Below are 22,725 nucleotides of genomic sequence, written 5' to 3' on the forward strand. Positions count from 1 at the left end.
TTTATGCAGAAAAATAACATTTTTGTAACGTTATAATACTTTAATTTTTTTCCATATGTAAAGATATTTGTGTATTGCTGTACATGCTGTGTGTATTAAGCAATGTGTAAGCGCTCTGCGCTCGTCGTTAGATCAGATCTTAGATGGTTAACGGCGCAGTCTATTTCAGTTTCTTAAAATAGCAACGCGCCAACAATGCGCCTTATTGCGCAGGCTGTATGATAGGGCCCATTATGTCTGTGTTCTTTATTTTTGTATTGTCTACAGAAATGTCCACTACCATTTGTGCTGTCTTGCACAAATTTAACCTGTTTATAACATTTGGCCCAGAGTGTTTTGCATTAGCTCTATTTTAAAGAAATTAGATGCTATTAAAAAGTATAATAATAAAATATTATATTACTAATATAATAATAAAATAATAATATATAATATATTAATAATATTACTGTAAATAATAAATAAATATGAAAATAACTGCATCTCTAGCACTGCTTATCTTTACCTTAAATGGTAAAGATGACATCAAGTTATCTGATATAACACTTCTTTAAAGTTTGAATGATCAGGAATAATACAGGCCAATCAAGATAATGAAGACAGCTGCAAAAATCTTGATTGAACCATCTCTGTTGCACATAGACTACAGTATCAACTTCAACTGTTATAAAAGCAGATTTTTAGTGGGTTTAGCTTACCATATAAATACTGCAATCCCTAAGAGTTTTCTTTCCAAGATCAATTGTTGTCTTGTAGCTTTCGTTCTCTTTTCCTTTCCTGCTGCTCTCCAACATTCGTAGCACCGACTCAATGGTCTGGATCACCATCCAGTGGTTTTGTAGTTCTGCATCAATGGTCTTCTTATCTGGCCTCAGGCAGATGGTCTTCTTCAACCTCTGTCTGACACTATTGAAGAGCTGAATGGGTGGACTAAGGTCAGTGGGACTGCCAAATCGCTCCGCTACAGAGCACTCGAGGATTTTAGCCTCCTGTTTGAATGTTACCTCCCAAGAAGCTAGCTGCTCAACAACCAGACGGATCTTTTGCCTTTCGGCTGTCAGCTGGGATGGATAAAGATCTTTTGAAATGGCCTCTATTTTGTCTGCTGTCTCTTGACATGCCATTCTGACCAGAGGAAGCTTCGCCAGGACATCCTGACAGAAACCAACCCTTACATCATCTCTTAAACTTGAGTCAACAATTTGGGACAAACTCTTCTTCATCACTTCTCTGGAGTTCTCCAACTGCTGCTTTAAAGTAAGGTACTCTTCATGCTCTTTGGCTTGCAGCTCCAGCAGATGTATTTTTCTCTGAAGGTCTACAATAGCATTGAGCATTTCTTTCCTTCGAGGTTCTGGACAATGTGGAACTTCAGGCACCTTGCAGAGGAGCTCCATCAGCATGTGTTTAACAGACTCAAGAGCCAAGAGGGAGTCCCTTGTTACGGGATACTTCTGTCTCATGATATCAGCACCTATCTGTCTTAAGCTTTTCTGAATGACGTTCTGTTCCTCAGCTGAAGATTCCTGAGAATGAAGGAGCTCTTCAATCACCCAGCGAGAGGCAAACCTACGGTTCACAACCCTGGAGACTTCTTCTTGTAAGGCAGCAAGCCTGTCAATCAGCTGAAAGCTTTCGTGTAAACTCAGACCGTTATTCATAGTCTTGGAATCATCCAATAGAGTCTCCAAGTTATTTTCTTGTCTCTCAGCATCCTTCAAAGCCTCTGTGCATACCTGAAGCTGAACCCTCAATTCTGGAATGGTAGTTTTGGGTTCAGAAGCCACTGACTTTCCAGACTCTTTTTCCAACACTGAGGTCAACCAAGAGCTGCTGTCTGTGATCTGTTTCCACAGTCTATCTCTAATAAGCAACGTTCTATTCATTTCTTCAAGGGCAGATTCAGTCTTTTTTGCAGTGTTATTATACAGCTCCTCCAAGGAATCGAAGGTGGACAGCATGGCTTTAGACTCTTCCTCGTCAAGCTCAGTAACCTCTTCTCTAATTTCTTTCAAAACAGAGGCCAACTGAAACCTCTTAAGAGATGTTTCAGACTGCAATTTCTTCATGTGGTTGACTTGATGACTTGCCTCTTCTGGAAATAGAGACATCCTCCTTCTCCTGCTGATTCTGCTTTCCATTTGTTTGGCCCATGTAACATAGTCCCTAATAATCCTCACTACAGCTGAATGATCACTGCTATTTGGAGTCTGGCAGCCAATCTTCTCCTTAGTCAGTTCAAGTTGAGAATTCAGAGCCTGGATTGTGTCTTCTACATCTCTGATCTCTTTCTTTCCCAGTGGACTTGAAAAAAGAGCTTGAGAGACCTCATGCAGGTACAAGCAGCGCTCTGTTAACACTGCCAGATCTGCAGCTCTCATGGTGTCCCGTATTGCATTTTGCCAATCAATCTGTCCTTGAGAGAGGTGGCCAGAGGAAACTGACTTCACAAGAAGCTCCATTTCAAACTGCAGCTCTCTGGACTCTTGAAGGAGTGCGGAAGCTTCTGTTGTGCATATGTTAGCGCACCACAGACTCCTGAAAGCGGTCTGCTCTAGAGTCTGCCATCTTTCCTGACAGGTCCTGACAGGTTCAATACAGGCCACATGTCCCTCTGCCTCACCAAGATGGGCTGAGATCTGAGAGCAAGTCTGTAGAAGATCCTCAAGCATGCCTCTATTCTTCTGCATGTTCTTCAGGAATGCGTTTAGCTTTTCTGCTTGCAGGGTGCTGCTTTCAATACAACCCCTTTAAAATCAGGAGAATAATGTGGTTACTTTTCTGGCATGATATTAAGTATTATTCTTAGAGTCTCTGAACAAAAACTCTTCAGACATAATATTTTTTCCTTAAAGTACAGTTTGAATTTTTAAGGTGCATATTTTATAAGCAGTCAATTAAAAAAAAAAAAACACCTTGGTCACACTTTATTTTGATGGTGCGTTTGTTGAATTAAGTTACATTGCATTTACATGGCAACTATTTCTCATTAGACTATAAGTAGACTGTTAGTTTGGGGTTATGGGTTGGGTTTAGTGTAAGTTGACATGTACTAGCAAAGTTTCTTTTGGTCAGTTTAATGTCTGTTGAAGGAAATTGAAATTATACGTTCTCGTCAACTGTGTTACATCAGTTACATTAAAAAAATAACACTCTTTAAAACACAGTTACATTAAAAAAACACTCTTTAAAACACTAAAACATTGAGAGAAAAAGCAAGTGATACGCTCAAAGTAATGTTACTTTCTCTGCCAGAATCCCTGGAAGGCATGAAGAAATGTCATTTATACTTCATTCATTCATTCATTCATTTTCGGCTTAGTCCCTCTATTAATCAGGGGTCACCACAGCGAAATGAACCGCCAACTTATCCAGCATATGTTTTACAGAGCGGATGTCCTTCCAGCCGCAACCCATTACTGGGAAACAGCCATACACACTCATTCACACACACACTCATACACTACAGTCAATTTTTTAGCATATCCAATTCACCTGTACCACGTCTTTGGACTGTGGGGGAAACTGGAGGAAACCCACGTGAACATAGGGAGAACATGCAAACTCCATACAGAAATGTCACCTGACCCAGCTGAGGTTCAAACCAGCGATGTTCTTGCTGTGAGGCGAATGTGCTACCCACTGTGCCACTGTGTTGCCTACTTCTTTTATTAATTTGTCAAATCTTTTTTTAACATTCAGTAATTTTGATACACCAATGTTAGAGTAATGATTTGTAAACTACGTTATTGTGTAATTTCAGTGAATTTTTCACTTATATTTTAGAAACAATAACATGATAAAACCCATACAGTTCTGTTTTAGACATGTGGTATCTGGTTTAGGTAAGGAACTAAAGCACAAAATGGAGTAAAATCTCAACCCTTACTTTTATGTTATTGTCAACTCTGATAGTGATTTTATAAGTTTAATAATCAGATAAACAACAATTACTGTAGTAACTTATTTTATTTGTAAAAATAGCAGTTCTTTGATTGCAAACTCTACATTTATTATTTAATTAAAAAATAAATAAATATGAAATGCTTGAAATATTTCTGCAGTTCTGGAAAAACTTAATCTGGAATAACTGATGAAAATGTCAAGAATACTCACAGTGTCAGTGTGCTGAGCTCAGCCTCTAGCTTGTCTAGAGTAATCATAAGAGCCTGTTTTTGCTGGTGGTACTGTGTAATATGTTGTAGCTGTGCCTTTTTAAGCTCTGCCATTGTTGAGGTAGCCAGCAGTACTGCGCTCCATCTAGCATCCATGCCCTTCTCAGAGTCTGTAGGGTGTCCCACACTACATTCATTATGAGAAAGCCTAGCCACCTGCTCCATGACACATTGACGGCAGGTCTAAGACAGAAAAATGTTATGCATTAATGTCCATTTACTTTTGTTTCATAATTTTTCATTTACTCATCCTCAAGTGATCACAAACATTTTTCTGTTGAACACAAAATTGTTAGAAGCCTGTAACCACTGACTTTAATAATAGAAAAAAACAATACGGTAGAAGTCATTGTTAGAAGCTATTTTGAAAAATGTTGTAAACTTCTGTGTTCAAACTGGTTGAGTAAATGATTTTAGGTGAACTATCCTTTTAAGCATTAACTACAATCGATTACATAATTACAGCATTTCTTAAACTGCACGAACTCAAGGATGTCTTTCCCAGGATGACTTAAAACAATGCAAAGATCATTTTGAAATTAAATGGAAGAAGACAAGATCAGTGTTGCAAACTACACGTCACATGGAAATCTTAAAAATTACGATTTGTTTAATTATTTTAAGTAATTTTAATTTAGATTCGTCTTGATTTCTGTCTTTATTTACAACCAGTTTTGAACTAGTGCAATGAGGTAATGTACTGTACCTCAGCTTCTTCCAGCTGATGAGTCATATGTGCAATGTTGAGCTGGGCTGGTCGGTACTGACATCTGTAAACATGCAGGACAGTCCATGCCAGACTGCTGTCAGGCTCAGAAAGCAATGCGTTCTGAAACGAGGAATTTGCCTTTGGCCAAGATTCCTGTAAAAATTAAAGCATTACAATTTAAAACTAGTTAGAAATTCAAAAACAGTGAGAAGATGGTACAGTTAAAAGTAGCAAAGACCACAGGAAATCCCTCCCTCCTGTGCAATTTCCTCCTACAAACCTTGAGGGACTATGTTCAAGTCAAAGACAGACCAAAAACAGATAGATGAGCAGATAAAAGTTGCATTTGAGAGAAAATGTTCATTTAGATTTAAACCTCTAGCAGACTTTTACATTTTACTCCAACAGAAATTGCATTTTATATTTTCAAGTATCAATGTTTTATGTTCAAAGCCCAAATATTTAAAGAACTTGAGTTACTTCTAATTGATCATAAACAATTCCAAACCTTGTTGGCATACGTACCTCAGAACATTGACTGCTCATCAGAAGTGGCTGAACAGTAGTGGTGGCGTTTATTAATGTGGTCCATATATTTGTCCCTGCGGGTTGCTCCAAAGGCCTCGTTTGATCTTCACCATCTTCTTCTGATCCTTTATTTTGGGTTGATTTGTTCCTGGCAGATGGATTTGCATTGGTTCTTTGCATTTCTTCAGACTACAAGAAAGCAAATCCATCATATTTCATATTTCAGTACAAAAGTTCATCACAACAGCACTTACATGTGCTATCACAGCCTGTCTAAAAGAGAAAGATGGCCCTGCAATCAAAAGTCATGGTTGCAGAAGAGAGAGGAATGCTGTTCCGCTGGGAGAAGAGTCTTCCCTCTGAAGGGCGTGCTGTGCCTTCAGGCCTAAAACTCAGGAGGATGTACTGCAGGAACTAAAGCCAACAAAGTCTAAACTGTGGAAAATAATATAATCAAAAAGTCACAACAACCTGTTTTTGTTATTTAACAAATATTTTTTTGTTACATAATATTTTACTTTATATTTTAAGTTCCAAAAAGCTAATATTTCATAGTTTTGTTAGCAAAAATATGTTCAAAATATGTGTTCTGCATTAGATAGCATAACATAAAGCCAGAAAATGAAATAATGTAGGAAGGATGCAATAATGTGAATAGGGGGCATATGGTTAAAATAATAAATAAATAAATAAATAAATAAATAAATAAATAAATAAATAAATAAATAAATGAATGAAACAGGTAATTCTTTCTGTATATGGATTTCAAAATATAAAACTTATATATATTTAAGAATACAAGGCTATAAAAACCAACTTATCGGTTCATATGCATCAAAAGGAGATGACACTGTTGAACTAACTTGAACAAAACTATGCTGAGCATGTTCAATGCTTGCCTTTGGAACAGCTTGGAATAATTTTGGCTCATTCAGATAATAAAAGGTCTTTCAGACCATTTTCGAAACAGTGGGCATCCTACATATTTCTTAAAAAGAAAATAAACGGAATTGTCAAGTCCTTTACCTGATCCTTTCAATGACTTCTATTCTTTGATAATCATTTTCATGTGAATAAACCGTGAATGGTGCAAAATGCAAGCTAAAATGCATCAATTCAGTTTTAAAAGAAGTCATTTTCTGCTTGGAATGAAAGCACTGTAGGTTCACTACTCTAGTGCCATACAGCTATTACAAATGACATAATCCTACATCCTTTTAAATAATACACTTAAAAAAGATTTTGAATGACAAAAACTCATTCATTCATTCATGACTCATTATTTAAATACTGAACGTGAGAAGAGAGATTTTTAATTGTGATGTCATTTTAGACTGCAGAGTTCGAAGTTAACTTTTTCATTTACTGGCCAATTAGGCTTTTTAATTTTTTAAGATTTAAGTTACAGGCCAGAATTCAATGTTCTGCTTCTCCATTCAAAAAAGTCAAAACTGACATACAAATGCTGACAATGACATTTGAAAATGACATAAAAATTAAAAGAAAAAAAAGAAAAAGAATAAAAATTCTTCACAGTTCACAAATGATTCTTCAATGGAATCATGTTCATGAATATACTCTATTTACTGGGGCAGATGCCCAAATATCTACTATGCCCAAGTCAATGGGTCCCAGCAAACAGCATTCTTCAAAATATCTTCTTCTGAGTTCAACAGAAGAAAGAAACTAATGAAAGTATAAAAATCACACGAGGAAGAATAAATAATAATGTAATTTTCTTTTTTTGGGTGAAGTATCCCTTTAAGAATCGAACAAAGGGGTCAGCAAGACTGGATTGGGTGTATCATGAGAAAACAGTATAAATAGAAAAAGATAATTAGCTTTTTATTCTAATTTTACTTAGATTTGCAATATTTTTCTGATTGTGGAACCCCTTTTATGTTTGTTTATGCAATGTTTGTGACTAACTTTAGGGAATTCATTCTGAAAATAGTTAAATGAAAGGTGAGAGGTTATCTGACAAACTGTCTAGCATGTTGATATGCGTTACCCAAAAATATAAAATTTCTTCTGCATTTGGTAGGTGCTCACTCAAACTCTGCTGGGGAATTTTTATTTGAAAAAAATGTGAATCTTACCTGGGAAAGAGAACTGCCATCTGAATCCCCTGTCTTCTGGGCTTCAGCATGACTGAGCTGTAAGTCTGATGGGATGACAGTAGGAGTCTGTGTAATACATTCAGCTCTCACAACTGGCGGAGCATCTGTTAGCATTGATCCTGAGTCCTCTGTGAATGTTGACTGCATGTCCCCCACTGCTCCAACAGCACAGAAGCTAATCGTCTCAACATGTTCATGTTTTACCTCAGTCTGCAGAAGATTCACAGTTTCTTCCTGCACAGTGTCCACAGCTTCTGTAAGTTTGTCTTCTGTACTCTTTGACTGACTACAGGTTGAAGACACATTCAGTGAAGTATCTGTAGCTTCCGGCACCATAAACTCAAAAGTATGAAGACTTTCTAAATCGGCTGTGCTTTTATGTTCAGATCTAGATGTTAGTTTTATAGTACTGATATTGTCTGATTTCTCTGCATCAGCTAATTTCTTGATCTTTTTCCTGCCTTCAGCAACATTCTGAGGATTCTGAAGTGTGTTTGCTTCATTTGAGGGCTCTCTAGATGTGTATTTCTCTGACATTGTGACATCCTGTTTAAGTGTTTTAATCCCTGATTCATTGTCTTCAGAACAGGTGTCCATATGACTTGATCTTTCAGCATCAGTGACTTCATGATGCTTCTCTTTTTCACTTTTTTCAATGCCAGTCTCCCTGATCTCAGAGGTTTTGGGATGGAGAGCTTCCTTTATTTCAGAGCAACTCGAGTTCACATTGTCATTTTCTGAAAGCAATCTTTCAGGCTTTTGTTTTTCAGGTCCCTCTGTGCCAGCAGAGCTCCTCCATTGATTTCTGACATCTGTATAGGAAAACTCTTCTGTTTTTGAGCTTTTAGGACCTGTACATTGTGTATGCAACAGTGACTGATAACTCTCTGATAATAATGTTGGTGAATCGACATCTACAATGACAGCAGGAATTTGTGTAATACATTCAGCTCTCAAGACTGGTGAAGCTTCTGTTGGCGCTGATTTCTCTGTGTGTTTTGACTGCACAATGTCTCTTGTTCCTAAAACCACACTATCTGTGGCTTCAACATGAGCACCTCCAACCACTGAAACTCCAACAGCCCCAAAATATCCATCCCTTGCCTCAGTTTGCAGGAGATGTAAAGTCTCTTCTTGCACAGTGTTCAAAGCTTCTGTGAGTTTTTCTTCTGAAATCACTGACTTTGTGGTCCTTGACTGACTACAGGTTGAAGACACATTCAGTGAAGTATCAGTAGTGACCGGCAGTATGATCTCAGAAGTTTGAAGACTTTTTGAATCAGTTGTGCTTTTATTTTCAGATCTGGATACCAGCTTTATAGTACTGATATTGTCTGATTTTTCTGCATCAGCTGATTTCCTGATCTTTTTCCTACCTTTACCATCATTTTGAGTTTTCTGATGTACATTTGCTTCATTTGAAGGCTCTGCAGATGTTTGTATCTCAGAAATTGTGATTTCCTGCTTAAGTGTTTTAATCCCTAGTCTATTGTCTTCAGCACGGGCATCTATATGACTTGATGTTTCAGCATCAGTGACTACATGCTTCACTTTTTCAATATCAGTCTTCCTGATCTCAGAAGTGTTGGGCTGAAGAGCTTCCTGCATTACAAAGCTAAGTGATTTCACATTGTCCTTTTCTGAAAGCAATCCTTCAGGCTCTTGTTCTTCAGGTTTCTCTGTGCCAGCAGAGCTCCTCTGTTGAGTTTTGACATCTGTATGGGAAAATACATCTGCTCTTGAGCCTTCAGTATCTGTACATTGTGTTTGCAACTGTGACTGAAGACTGTCTGATAATAACGTTGGTGAATCAACATCTACAATGACAGCAGGAATCTGTGTAATGCGTTCAGCTCTCATGACTGGTGAAGCAACTGCTGGCATTGATTTCTCAGTGAGTTTTGACTCTACAATGTCTGCTGTTTCTGAATCCATATCTGTGGCAAAATGACCATCCTTTGCCTCAGTGTGCAGGAGATTTAAAGTCTCTTCTTGCACAGTGTTACCAGCTTTTGTGAGTTTGTTTTCTGATCTTAGTGACTCTGTGGTCTTTAACTGACTGCATCTTGAAAACACGTTCAATGAAATATCTGTAGTGTCTGGCACTATGATCTCAGAAGTTTGAAGACTTTCTGAATCAGCTGTCCTTTTATGCTGGGATGTTAGCTTTACACTACTGGTACTGTCTGATTTCTCTGCATCAGCTGATTTCTTGATCTTTTTCCTACATTTAGCAACATTTGGAGATTTCTGATGTGCATTTGCTTCATTTGAAGGCTCTCCAGATGTTTGTTTCTCAGACATTGTGACTCCCTGCTGAAGTGTTTTAATCCCTGATCTATTGTCTTCAGCACGGGCATCCATATGACTTGATGTTTCAGCATCAGTGACTACATGTTGCTTCACTTTTTCACATTTTTCAATGTCAGTCTCCATGATCTCAGAAGTGTTGGGATGGAAAGCTTCATGTATTACTAAGCAACTTGATTTCACATTGTACTTCTCTAAAAGCAAACCTTTAGGCTCTTGTTCTTCAGGTTTCTCTGTGCCAGCAGAGCTCCTCTGTTGAGTTTTGGCATCTTTATAGGCATTTATGTCTTCTCTTGAGCCTTTAGAATCTGTACATTGTGCCTGCAACAGTGACTGATGACTGCCTGATAATAATAATGGTGGTGAATCGACATCTACAATGACAGCAGGAATCTGTGTAATATGTTCAGCTCTCATGACTTGCGAAGCATCTGTTGGCATTGATTTCTCTGCATGTTTTGACTGTACACTGTCTTCTGTTTTTAAAACCACACTCTCTGTGGCTTCAATAGGAGCACATTCAACAACTCCAACAGTACCAAATTGTCCAAGCTTAGCTTCAGTCTGCAGGAGATTTAAAGTCTCTGTGTCCACAGTCTCAGAGAGTTTGTCTTCTGAACTCACTGACTTTGTGGTCTTTGACTGACTACAGGTTGAAGACACATTCAGTGAAGTATCAGTAGTGTCTGGCAGTATGATCTCAGAAGTTTGAAGGCTTTCTGAATCAGCTGTACTATTATGTTCAGATCTAGATGTCTTCTGATTTCTATTTGTGGTTTTGTTTGATTTCTCTGCAAGAGCTGATTTACTGATCTTTTTCCTACCTTTAGCAATATTTGTAAGTTTCTGAAGTGTGTTTGCTTCACTTGAGGGCTCTGCAAATGTGATTTTATCAGCCTCACCATGACTCTCTGACATTGTTTTATCCTGCTTGTGTACTACAAACCCACATTTACTGCCTTCTACCATTAGTACACTTATTTGACTTGATATTTCAGAACTAATGTCTTCATGCTGCTCGTCTTTTTCATTGTCATAGACAATAGTCTCTGTGATTTCAGAGATGTTGGGCTGGAGAGCTTTCTGTATTACAGAAAAACTTGATTTCAAATAGTCTTTTTCTAGCAAGTTCTGTTCAGGCTCTTGTTTTTTATGTTTTTCAGTGCCAGAAGAACTCCTCTGTTGAATCCTGAAATCTGTAAGGGCAAACTCATCTGATCTTGGGCTTTCAGGAGCTTCACACTGTGTGTGTGAAGAAATCTCTGGGGAGTCAACATCCAGGATCAAGTTAGAAATCTGTGTTTTAGTTTCTATTCTCACAACTGATGACACGTCTGTTGCCGTTGATTTCTCACAATGTGTTGATTGTGCAGTTTCTACTGCACCTGAGACCAAACTGTCTGTGCCTTCGGTAGGTGCACCTCTACAATGTGAGATGCTAACTGTCTTAAACTGTCCATCTTTTGCAGTCAAGGTCTCCTGCACAGTGTGTGTTAGATTGTTTTCTGTACTCTTTGATTGACTACAGGTTGAAGACACATTCAGTAAAGTATCAGTAGTGACCGGCACTGTGACTTCAGAAAATGTAATGCTGTCTGAATCATCTGTGTTTTTATGTTTAGATCTAGATGCTTTTATTTTCCTTCTGCTGATTTTGTCAGATTTTTCTATATCAGCCAATCTAATAATCTTCTTTGTATCTTCACCACCATTTGGAGGATTCTGAAGTGCATTTGCTTCATTTGAGGACTCTGCAGATGTGTGTTTATCAGACATTGTGACTCCCTGCTTAAGTGCTTTAATCCCTGATTCATTGTCTTCAGCACGGGTATTCATTTGGCATGATGTTTCAGTATCAGTGACTTTATGCTGCGTCTCTATACTGCTGATATTGTCTGATTTCTCTGCACAAGCTGATTTCTTGATCTTTTTCTTAACTTTACCAACATTTGGAGGATTCTGAAGTGTGTTAGCTTCATTTGAGGGTTCTGCAAATGTGTCTTTGTCTGACATTGTGACATTCTGCTTAAGTGTTTTAATCCCTGATTCATTATCTTCAGCACAGGCGCACATTTGGCTTAATGTGTCAGTATCAATGACTTCATGCTGCTTCTCTTTTTCAATGTCAGTCTCCATGATCTCAGAAGTGTTGATCTGGAGAGCTTCCAGTATTTCAGATCTACTTGGTTTCACAATGTCCTTTTCTAAAAGAAATCTTTCATGCTCTTGTTCTTCAGGTTTCTCTGTGCCAGCAGAGCTCCTCTGTTGAGTTTTGGTATCTTTATGGGCAAATACATCTGCTCTTGTGTCTTTATAATCTGTACATTGTGTCTGCAACAGTGGCTGATGACTGAACGTTGGAGATTTAACATTCACAACGACAGCAGGAATCTGTGTAATACCTTCAGCTCTCATGACTGGTAATGCATCTGCTGCCATTGATTTCTCTGTGTGTTTTGACTGCACAATGTCTGCTGTTTCTAAACCAATGTCTGTGGCTTCAATAGGAGCACCTCCGACAACTGAAACTGCAACAGTACCAAAAAGACCATGCTTTGCCTCAGTCTGCAGGAGATTTAACCCATCTTCTTGCACAGTGCCCACAGCTTCTGTGTGTTTGTCTTCAGTCCTCTTTGACTGACTACAGGTTGAAGCCACATTCAGTGAAGTATCTGTAGTGTCCGGTACTTTCATCTCAGAAGTTTGAAGACTTTCTAACTCAGCTTTGGTTTTATGTTCAGATGTGGAAGCCTTCAGCTTTAAACTACTGATATTGTCTTTTTTCACTGCATCAACTGATTTCTTGATCTTTTTCCTACCTTTAGCAACATTTGGAGGTTTTTGAAGTGCGTTTGCATCATTTGAGGGTTCTGCAAATGTGTGTTTGTCTGACATTGTGACATCCTGCTTAAGTGTTTTGATCCCTGATTCATTGTCTTCAGCACAGGCGCCTATTTGACTTGATGTTTCAGCATCAGTGACTTTGTGCTGCTTCTCTTTGTCACGTTTTTCAATGTCAGTCTCCATGATCTCAGAGGTGTTGGGCTGGAGAGCTTCCTGTAATACAGAGCTAAGTGATTTCACATTGTATTTCTTTGAAAGCAATCTTTCAGGCTCTTGTTCTTCAGGTTCCACTGTGCCAGCAGAGCTCCTCTGTTGAGTTTTGGCATCTTTATAGGCAAATTCTTTTGTTTTTGAGTCTTTAAGACCTGTGTGTTGTGTCTGCAACAGTGACTGATGACTGTCTGACAACAATGTTGTTGAATTAACATCTACAATGGCAGCAGGAATCTGTGTAATACATTCAGCTCTCATAACTGGTGAAGCTTCTGTTGCCATTGATTTCTCTGTGAGTTTTGACTGCACAATGTCTCCTGTTCCTAAACTCATTTCTGTGGCTTCAATAGAAGCACATTTAACAACCCCAACAGTACCAAAATGTCTTTGCTTTGCTTCAGTATGCAGATTTAAAGTCTTGGTGTCCACAGCTTCTGTGAGTTTGGCTTCTGTACTCTTTGACTGACTACAAGTTGAAGACACATTCAGTGAAGTATCTCTAGTGGCCAGCACTGTGATCTCAGAAGTTTGACGACTTTCTGAATCAGCTGTCATTTTATATTCAGATTCAGACGTCTTAAGCTTTGTACCACTGAAACCATCTGATTTCTTTGCATCTCCTGATTTCTTGATCTTTTTCCTACCTTTAGCAACATTCTGAGGTTTCTGAAGCGTTTTTGCTTTATTTAAGGGCACTGCAGATGGGATTTTCTTAGCCTTATCACGACTCTCAGACATTGTGACATCCTGCTCATGTACTAAAAACCCTAGTTCACTGTCTCCTCCTTTGTGGACGTCCATGACTTCATATTGCTTCTCTTTTTCATTTTTTTCAATGTCAGTCTTCATAATCTCTGAGATGTTGTGTTGAAGAGCTTCCTGCGTTTTAGAGCTACTGGATTTCACATTGTCCTTTTCTGCAACCTTTCTCAAAGCTTTCTCAGTCCTAGATGAACTTCTCTGTTGATTTTTGACATTAGAATGAGAGAATTCATCTGTTCTTGAGAATTCAGTACCTGAACGTTGCATCTGCGACAGTGACTGACTTTGGACTAATGATAATTCTGGGGAATCAGCATCCAGGATGATGGTAAACACTTTCTTTGCTGTTTTAGAGCTTCCATGATAAATCGATGTGTGTGAAATCTTTTGCTCAAGTGATTTAGTAGATGAGCCCTTCTCAGTTTTAGGTTTAAAATCCTGGTCTGAAACAGAACAAGTGGGCTCAGAATCATCAGTGGGATTGTTTTCATTAAGCGGACCTGATGTAGAAAGATTAGCATATAAACTATAAAGAGATTCATCAGAAGTACTTAATACAGCATGTTCTTCAGCTACACTAACACTTGGTTTGGCCTCCAGTGTCAAACTTTCATCTGCTTTCTCTGTGGTCCTATCATGAACCACTGAAACAGTATGCCACTGAGTTGAACAAGCTGAGGTAGTTTGTGCAGGCAGGTTCTGGGTGGATTTGCTAAGATCAGAATCCAGTACTATAGTAAAGATCGGCTTTGGGCTTCCACAGGGAGAAGTCATTTTACTGTCATCCTCTCTTACTTCAGGTTCAGACAAGGACTGAAAACAATCAGACCAAACATAACAATGACCAAATGTCAACAAGCATCTCTCAACAGCATGTGTTTCTTCAACCTCTAAGCATTTTTATGATGCATGATGTCATTTTAAAATATTAATACTGCATACCTCGAAATTTTTCTAAAATTGGTCCTTAAATCATGGGTTTCAAACTCAATTCCTGGAGAGCCGCACTCTACACAGTTTCGCTTAAACCCTAATCAAACATGGCTGATGCAACTAATCAAGGTCTAATTCTCAATTTTAAGAATGCAGTGAACAGACTTGTGTTCTTGTGAAGACCAGTTTTGCCAGGTCACCTCGGAAGAACGAACTCAGGAGACCGCAAGAACACAGAATGCATCATGTGAGAAACGAGATGCTGCGTTTTTCCTGATGGTCACATGACTTTCACGCATTTTTAATGGAAATTATTTAAATATTACAGCATTCATACAACTATTTAATTCATAGTTTTATATTATATATCTCTGAACTTTAATATTAACTCGACATAAATACTGCGCTTCGCACCTCCAGTTGCAATGAATTATGGGACTTCTAGAGCGAGTTCAGTGTTTGTTTGTCTGAATCTTCGATTCCATGAAACCATCTGGAAAGTGCCTCTGTTCTTGAGTTTTGGAACTCAACTTTGGCAGTTGAAGATGGCGTTACATGAGAACACGGGGACACAAGATCGCTGAAGAACACATATTGAGAAACAGCAGAGGTGTTCATGACTCTTGAACAACTTGATTATTTGAATCAACTGTGTTTGGTTAGGGTTGGAGCAAAACTGTGCTGAGCTGCGGCCCTCTAGGAATTGAGTTTGAGATCCATGATATAAATGAACCAACCAATGAATTATTTACTACAAAAAAAAAAAGAACTTTTTCATACACGGTAAAACCCAAAAAGTTAAGGTAACTCAAACCATTTGAGGAAACTGATTGCAACAAACAATTTAAGTTCAAAAACTGATCCTAATGAGTACTGTAAACTTAACCCCTTTGAGTAAATGAAGCAATTTGAGCACAGTAAAACCCAATAAATAAAGAGAACTCGAACCAACCAAGTACTGTAAAACCTAACAAGTTTGCTACAAACCATTTGAGTAAAAAAAAAAAAAACTAATCTATATGAGTACTGTGAACTTACTCCATTTAAATTGAAGTAATGAGATATTTAATTAACTCATTACCTTCAACACTGAGTTCAAAACTCTTTTCAAATGAGTAGAATTAACCTTCGGTAAATTTTGAGTTAACTACACTCATTTCATTTGATAAACTTGACTGTTGGTTTTACAGTGTATATAAAACACCTTTTTAATTTAACTTATCAACTATTCCCTCATATTCTGTTTGGGTCATTTTGACCCATAGAGAATTTTCTTTTTCCCCAGGTAGTTAATGCAAGTTAATGTTATCAGATTGAGCTAAAACTCACTGACTTTGTTCACATAGAGTTTAATAATGTCAAAGAACATTTGACAATACAAATACAAAAAAGTATTTAAACCACATTATCTGATATTATCATTAATTATTGGACCTAATCTTTTCCTCAGCTTGTTTTTTTAGTCAGGACTGCTCTTGTATTTCTTTTCTTGTATTGATTGATCACAGGGCTCACTGATCTAAGGGAGGAGATCCCAAGCATTTCAGCCTGCAACCAACAAACTAACAATGCCAGTGAATCGCAACCCCCAAATTTCTTGCAGGTGAAACATAAATATACAAACATTGCACACAACAATAGGCCTATATAAACACAAGAATATTGACAAAACAGTCTAAAAACTATATAATTTTGTGATCATTATTTTATTTGTTTAATAATAACCTCAGCTAAAGAAACACTACATAGGCACTATGTTTTCAGCACAAGTCTATTCTTGGTTTAATTTTGGAGACCTCTAATCAGAGATCAATCTCAATGTTTAGTTGTGACCTGTATTTATTTTTAATGTATTTGATTGCCATAAAGGTCTTAGAAAGTTTAACCTGGTGCTGTATAAATGAGTCTGCTGCAGCTGACGCTATTGCTGTGTTGTTAATCTAACATAAACACACAATCCTATCAAAGTATTTTCTGAAAGGCTGATGGCTTTTATTTGCTTGATGTTTTTTTTTAATGTAACTATAAACTACTATTTTTATCTTCTGTGGGTTATGGATAAAATATGGCAATTCAAATAGTTTAATAAAATTTATTTGATTTTTGGAAATCACCAAGCATCCCCCTGTCAATATCCCACAACCCCCAGTGGGTCCTGAACCCCACTATAGGCACCACTCATCTAAGGCTACACACATCAGTTTTTAAGTGAAATAAATGGTTCATTTGTAGACAACCTTTAATATTTTCTTGCACATGTGTTATGCTATATTATTGACCCTATTCATCGCGTCCGAGCAGGCACAGCCATTTGAATCGAGACTTCCAGTCTCATTCACTTCCATTGATTTTTTAGAAGTTAATAACAGCTCGTTACGCTGCTTGATGTTGCAAACTGATATTTTCTTATTATATTATTCTGCTTTGTATGTATAGTTATGAACAATTTTGTTTGTAGAGCAAGTAGTTTGACCATTTTCTGCCATTTATTATTCCTAATCACTTTTCCCATAGGCGACGGAATCAGACGTTCTAAAACAATCGCAAAAAAGAGCACACTTTTCCACATTGTAAAATAAGATCAATACAATTTATTGATTATTCGATTCAAACTTTTAGTAAAATAGTTTTCTTACCATCAGAGCTTTCTTTGCATTATTTTAAAACCTCTTACTGACTGCAAACTTTTAAATGGTAGTTTATGTTGAGCAAAATTGGGAAACTGGGGATAAAAGTGTGACAGGATTAGACATAACACCACATCAAGTAATTCACAAAGCCATTTTAAATGCTGTGAACATACGCACTCCCTACTGTGCTACACTTTTTGGCTCTTTTTAAACTGTTCTGAGAAACCATCAAGCAGAGCAGAATAATGCTGATAATGCAGCCTAAAGCTCTGACATCAGAAAAGCACCGGACTAAAATGATGTGCCACACAGCAAAACAATGAATATCCAGCATTTTTCTCAGAGCAAGTAAAAAACAAGCTCTTAAAAGCAATGAGGTGGCATTCTACAATAATGGCCCTAAATGCAGCGCAGAACAAATACTCCATTTAGCAGGCTTTAGGCAGAATAGAGTGATTCTGTACCTACGCCACAGAGGTACACTCAATGACTTTACTCCTGCTGACCCCAAACACAGACCCAGCACGAAAAAAAAGGTGGATGTCTGTCAACGATTAATGATGCACAACGTTTCATTGACAGACACAAATCCTGTTAATTTCGCAATACTTCCTGGAATATATCACTATTTTATGATTTGCGTGTGACATTTTTTATGAGGGACTTATTTTTAGTTGTTTTTTCAGTTTTGAAACAGTCATACAGCTTGATCATGCATGCACTGTACCAAAGACTATAGAATACACAAGACATTTCACTCGTATCTTTTTGAATGGGGGTAACTCAATATGGAGAGTGAAGCCCCACCTTCTAGTACAAGAGCCAATCAGAGATTGCTATATTGTGAATAAAGCCTGCCTTCTAGTACAGGAGCCAATCAGCGATTGCTATAGAATGACAATTCTCTGGGGGAGGCAAAGAATAAACCAGAGTCTAGAGATGTGGTAATTATGTGAGTCAGTGTTGGTATGACTGCAGGAGAGATGGTTTGTAAGAGATGAGAGGGAATGGGATCAAGTGGACAGGTGGTTGCATGGCAAAAATAAAAAAGGTATTGCATTTGTACACTACTGTAATTATACTAGGGGGACGCGGTGGCACAGTAGGTAGTGCTGTCGCCTCACAGCAAGAAGGTTGCTGGTTTGAGCCTCGGTTATGTCAGTCGGCTATTCTGTGTGGAGTTTGCATGTTTTCCCCGTGTCAGGGTGGTTGTCCTCCGGGTGCTCCGGTTTTCCCCACAGTCTAAAGACATGCAGTACAGGTAAATTTGTTAAGCTAAAATTGTAGTGTTAAAAAGTGAATGAGTGAGTATGGATGTTTCCCAGTGATGTGTTGCAGCAGGAAGGGCATCCGCTGTGAAAAACATATATTGGATAAGTTGGTGGTTCATTCCGCCGTGGCGACCCCTGGATAACAAAGGGACTAAGCCGAAAAGAAAATTAATTAATGAATATCAGTATACTACTTACTATTATTTACTATTACATTTTCATTAACTAAAATTATTACAATGCAATTTTCAAAATACAGTTGGAGTTTATTTACGTTTTAATTATATATTAAAATGTTAAACATTTAATTTAATAAAATGCAATAATACCTTTTTGTTTAAGTTACATACTGTATAAATGATTAAAAACATGGAATGTGTCTTGTGAATGCTTAAATGGAAAGAGTTTTTATTTAATGATTTAATTATTTACATATGAACTACATTAAAAAGTTGGTTACTGAAAGAGGTTAAAGGGTTTTTAACAAACTCTAACACATTCACTGAAAGTTTTCTTCCCAACATTGTTCACCTTATTAAATAACTCACTCATCGATCAAATCACAGACTAACTGATTGATTAATTGACTCATTGATTGAATGATTAACAATATTATCAGAAGCAAAAATGTGCATATGGATGTAAAAAACTCATTGCAATTACAATTATTGATCACACTTTATTTTGATGGTCCGTTTGTTGAGTTTAAGCTACATTGCCTCTACATGCCAAATAATTCTCATTAGATTAGAAGTTGACTGTTAGGTTGTGGTTAGGCTTAATGTAAGTTGACATGCACTGTCCTTGCAATGTTTCTTATAGTCAGTTAGATGTCTGTTGACAGAGCAGTATCAACAGATATTAAGCAGACAGTCTACTAATTCTCAAAAGGACCATCAAAATAAATTGTTACCCAATAATTAAATCCAATATGTACAGTGTAGACAAACCTAAAGATACAAAGAACACAAAGTTCAGTTTTTCAAGCTCCTTTTCCCCCCACATTTCATATCAAAACTACATTTCCTTTAGTGCGTCAAAGGTACTTTTTGCAGCATGATGGAACTGGAATGGAATTTAAATTGCTGTTAACAGACAAAACTCTCATTACAGCTGTTTCCAAGAAACAAATTGATCCTAGTTCTTAAACTAAAATGATTTCCAACCAGACTCCTTTGTATTTCAGTTCAGGTCACTTTAAAGGCACAGAACAAACATATAAAAGAAAAGAAACTAACCTGTGCATATGTGAGTCTCTCTTTAGGTGTGACCCGCCAGTTCTCATCCTCAGACAGAAGAATATCCTCTTTAAAGTACTTCTGCTCAAGAGCCGCATCTTTTGCCTTGCTTCTCTGTGACTGTTCATCTGCTTTATCATCCCATACAGTCTGTAACTCTGTGGTATCTTCTACTTTTTCAATATGGGCCTCGGTATGCTTAGACTCTTCGACAGGCTGAGAAGTTACAGGCTTGTTTGGGTTCATTGTTTGTTCTCCCTTCTTTATATTAAGCTCTTTGGCAATTCTAATGCTTTCTTGAAGGTGAGCACCAGCTTCAGAAAGAGTCTGCAGGTTTTCCAGACCTGCAATGCTGGCAAGGAGATCCATCTGCTGCAGTAACGCATCTGCCTGCTCAGCCTTCACTTCCAGCTGCTCCGATAATCTCTGTCAGTCAAAACAGTTACATTAAAGGATTAGTCCATCACAAAAAATAAAAATATGGGTGAACTAAAGTATGAACTAAACAATGTGACAGAGCCATTGGATACATGCACATCAAAATAGGCATCTAATGTACACACCAGTGCCTGATGATTAAAGGGTAACAATAATTTTCCTTTCATAAAATTACAACATTTTCAATATGTTTATGCTTCAAAGCAGAGCTAAACAGCACTGCTTGGTTGCAACACATGGATCATTTAGTTATTGGTGTGAATCACAGTGTCTTGTCTTAAATGCTACATGCCCATCAAAAACAACACACCATATTTTGGTGTTTATAAAAAAAAGTCTAAAGAATAAAAAAACAATTCTTTCTAAATGATAATGTTTTGGATGAAAGCAATTTCAGAATATCAGAAAAAGAACAAAAATGCTATTTTCATGAATCATATCAAAAGTTTACCTGAGCCACAATGCTGTAATGTAGATAGCTATATATTGTTAATCCACTTTTCTTTAATAATCTTTTCTTCATAATTATTGTAACAAATATGGCTGATCAGACACATAATTAGTCTGCTTTTATTCAACAAATACACCGTCAACTTCTTCCATCAAGGAAAAGACTGGATGGTCAGTTTCCATCCCATCCAATTCCAAGGTATTTACAACAAAGGAATGCTCAGAACTGGACACACAGAGAGCTTCCATAAGCTCCTTGCTTAAGAAAGCTATTAATGTAAACTTTTATTCTCTTTCTGTGTAATCAGCTGTTTTGCAATAAGTCTCTTGCTCATGTATTAATACTACAGTATGCCATCAATGTTTAACTCTAAGACAGCTTAACAAGATCATAGATGGTTCATGTTTGATGTCTTTGCAAAGCTAATTTGGCATACTGAACGATTGTTTACATTGTATGTTAATACATGTGCAACACATCAACATTTCAAGAAGCTTTGAACATTTCTGCATCAGTTTACACCCAGAAAGATTATAAAACGTGCCTCGGGGGAGTTAAATTTTCATTGCATAACTCGGTGCTGGAGGGTGGGTGCAAGACCATCCTTATAAAAGCTGGTAGCCTAAGGCCATGGTCCAAACCAGAGAAAGACTAGAACCCAGACCACAATCCAGGAGAACCCCAGAGAACTCCAGGGAGCAGGCGGGGACCCAGAAAAAAAGGGTCAATCGCACAGCTCAGACATTCCCATCTCCAATACTTTTCTTTCTTTTCTGTCGAGAATCTAGTTAAGTTTGGTGTGCCGCAAACCAGTAGTAAATGCAACTATTAAAAACAGCTTGATTTTGTTTACCGGGAACTGATTGGTTCATTAGATTCTTGTGGTTTGCTATTGGTCAGTATTTTGTGATTGACAGGTTGATCGCATCCTCCTGTCCATGACATGTAAAACAGATGTTGTTGCATTGGAAAAAGGAAGTTATTTTTGATTAAAGATTATAATCACACATGAAAAATCTGTTATAATAAACACTAAACTGAAGACCGAATGTGAAAGGAAAAAGTAGAAGAAAAAGGTGAAGCAGAAGAAGAAGGGTTCGTTTTGAGTTGATGCTGACATTACAGCACAAACATTCACCTGGATGGAGTTGAGGGCATGTGTGCTTTCAGATGTGTTCAGAGCGTTCAGATTATCTGTGATAGTCTGTAGGGAGGACAGATGATCTGCAATCTCTGATGCCACCTGCATTTTGGCTGTTTCCAGCTGTCTGAACACATCTTTGGTCTCAAAAAAGAGCTCCTTCACCTCTGCCACCTTCTTCCTCAGCTGGCTCTCAATCACCTTTAAGAATATAGAAGCTTTAATATAATTACATTTAAGAACTAGAGTGAACTGTGATGATATAAAGAGAGGTTTACCAACAGATCTCAACATACATATAAAAATTATTTAAACAAATGACAAGTTTTACAACCTGCAGCTCCAGTGGAAACTCTTGACTCTGCAGAAGCTCCTGGATCTCTGAAGATCTACGATGGAAATGATTAATGTTCTCCTCTTGAACCTTCAGCTCATTCTGTGTATATTTACAAAGAAACAGTCAAAACTCATGAAGAAAAACATGTAATAAATGTAGTAGTACATTTTATATAACAAAACATCTGTTCAAGCCTATTTATAACAAGAATCAGTTTTGAACCTCTATGTTTTTACCTATTTGTCAGCATGAGTTATTTAAATCTTTGAAAATATCATTAAACTTGATTTATTTTATTTTATTTTTTTAATTGCGCACAGGTCCAGAATAAGCCTGTTGTTTAATTTTCACACCAATATATATCTGTTCAAATTCACCACTAGATGAAGCATATTCACAATGACAACAAAAAAGGCATGGTTCGATGAATCCATGACTCAAGAGTCAAATAATGGAGGCTGTGGTCTTCATTACATTATATGGGACTCCTGCAGAAATCATGTTCACAGATGATCTAAAGTATTTAAAACTTATAGAAATAAGTAGTTAGGCTAAAAGCAATAAAGTGAAAGGGAGAAAGATTAAGCAATTGCTGATGAGAGATGAGCATGATGCACCATAAAAG

General features: G+C 37.4%; 1 protein-coding gene across 7 annotated transcripts in view; it reads right to left on the reverse strand.

Moving 5' to 3' along the window:
* syne2a (spectrin repeat containing, nuclear envelope 2a) overlaps positions 1-22,725 on the reverse strand; it is a 168,884-nt gene that overhangs the window by 85,822 nt on the left and 60,337 nt on the right. For all 7 annotated transcript variants that reach the window (XM_073932716.1, XM_021468616.3, XM_068215480.2 and 4 more), the window contains 8 exons: positions 22,098-22,199; positions 21,761-21,964; positions 19,734-20,159; positions 7,512-14,474; positions 5,410-5,601; positions 4,882-5,037; positions 4,117-4,358; positions 699-2,748 (listed from right to left, as the gene is read on the reverse strand). In XM_073932716.1, coding sequence (XP_073788817.1) covers positions 699-2,748; positions 4,117-4,358; positions 4,882-5,037; positions 5,410-5,601; positions 7,512-14,474; positions 19,734-20,159; positions 21,761-21,964; positions 22,098-22,199 — 10,335 coding nt within the window. The remainder of the gene's footprint in view (positions 1-698; positions 2,749-4,116; positions 4,359-4,881; positions 5,038-5,409; positions 5,602-7,511; positions 14,475-19,733; positions 20,160-21,760; positions 21,965-22,097; positions 22,200-22,725) is intronic.

Source organism: Danio rerio, chromosome 20 (genome assembly GCF_049306965.1).
Source record: "Danio rerio strain Tuebingen ecotype United States chromosome 20, GRCz12tu, whole genome shotgun sequence".
Lineage (NCBI taxonomy): Eukaryota > Metazoa > Chordata > Actinopteri > Cypriniformes > Danionidae > Danio > Danio rerio.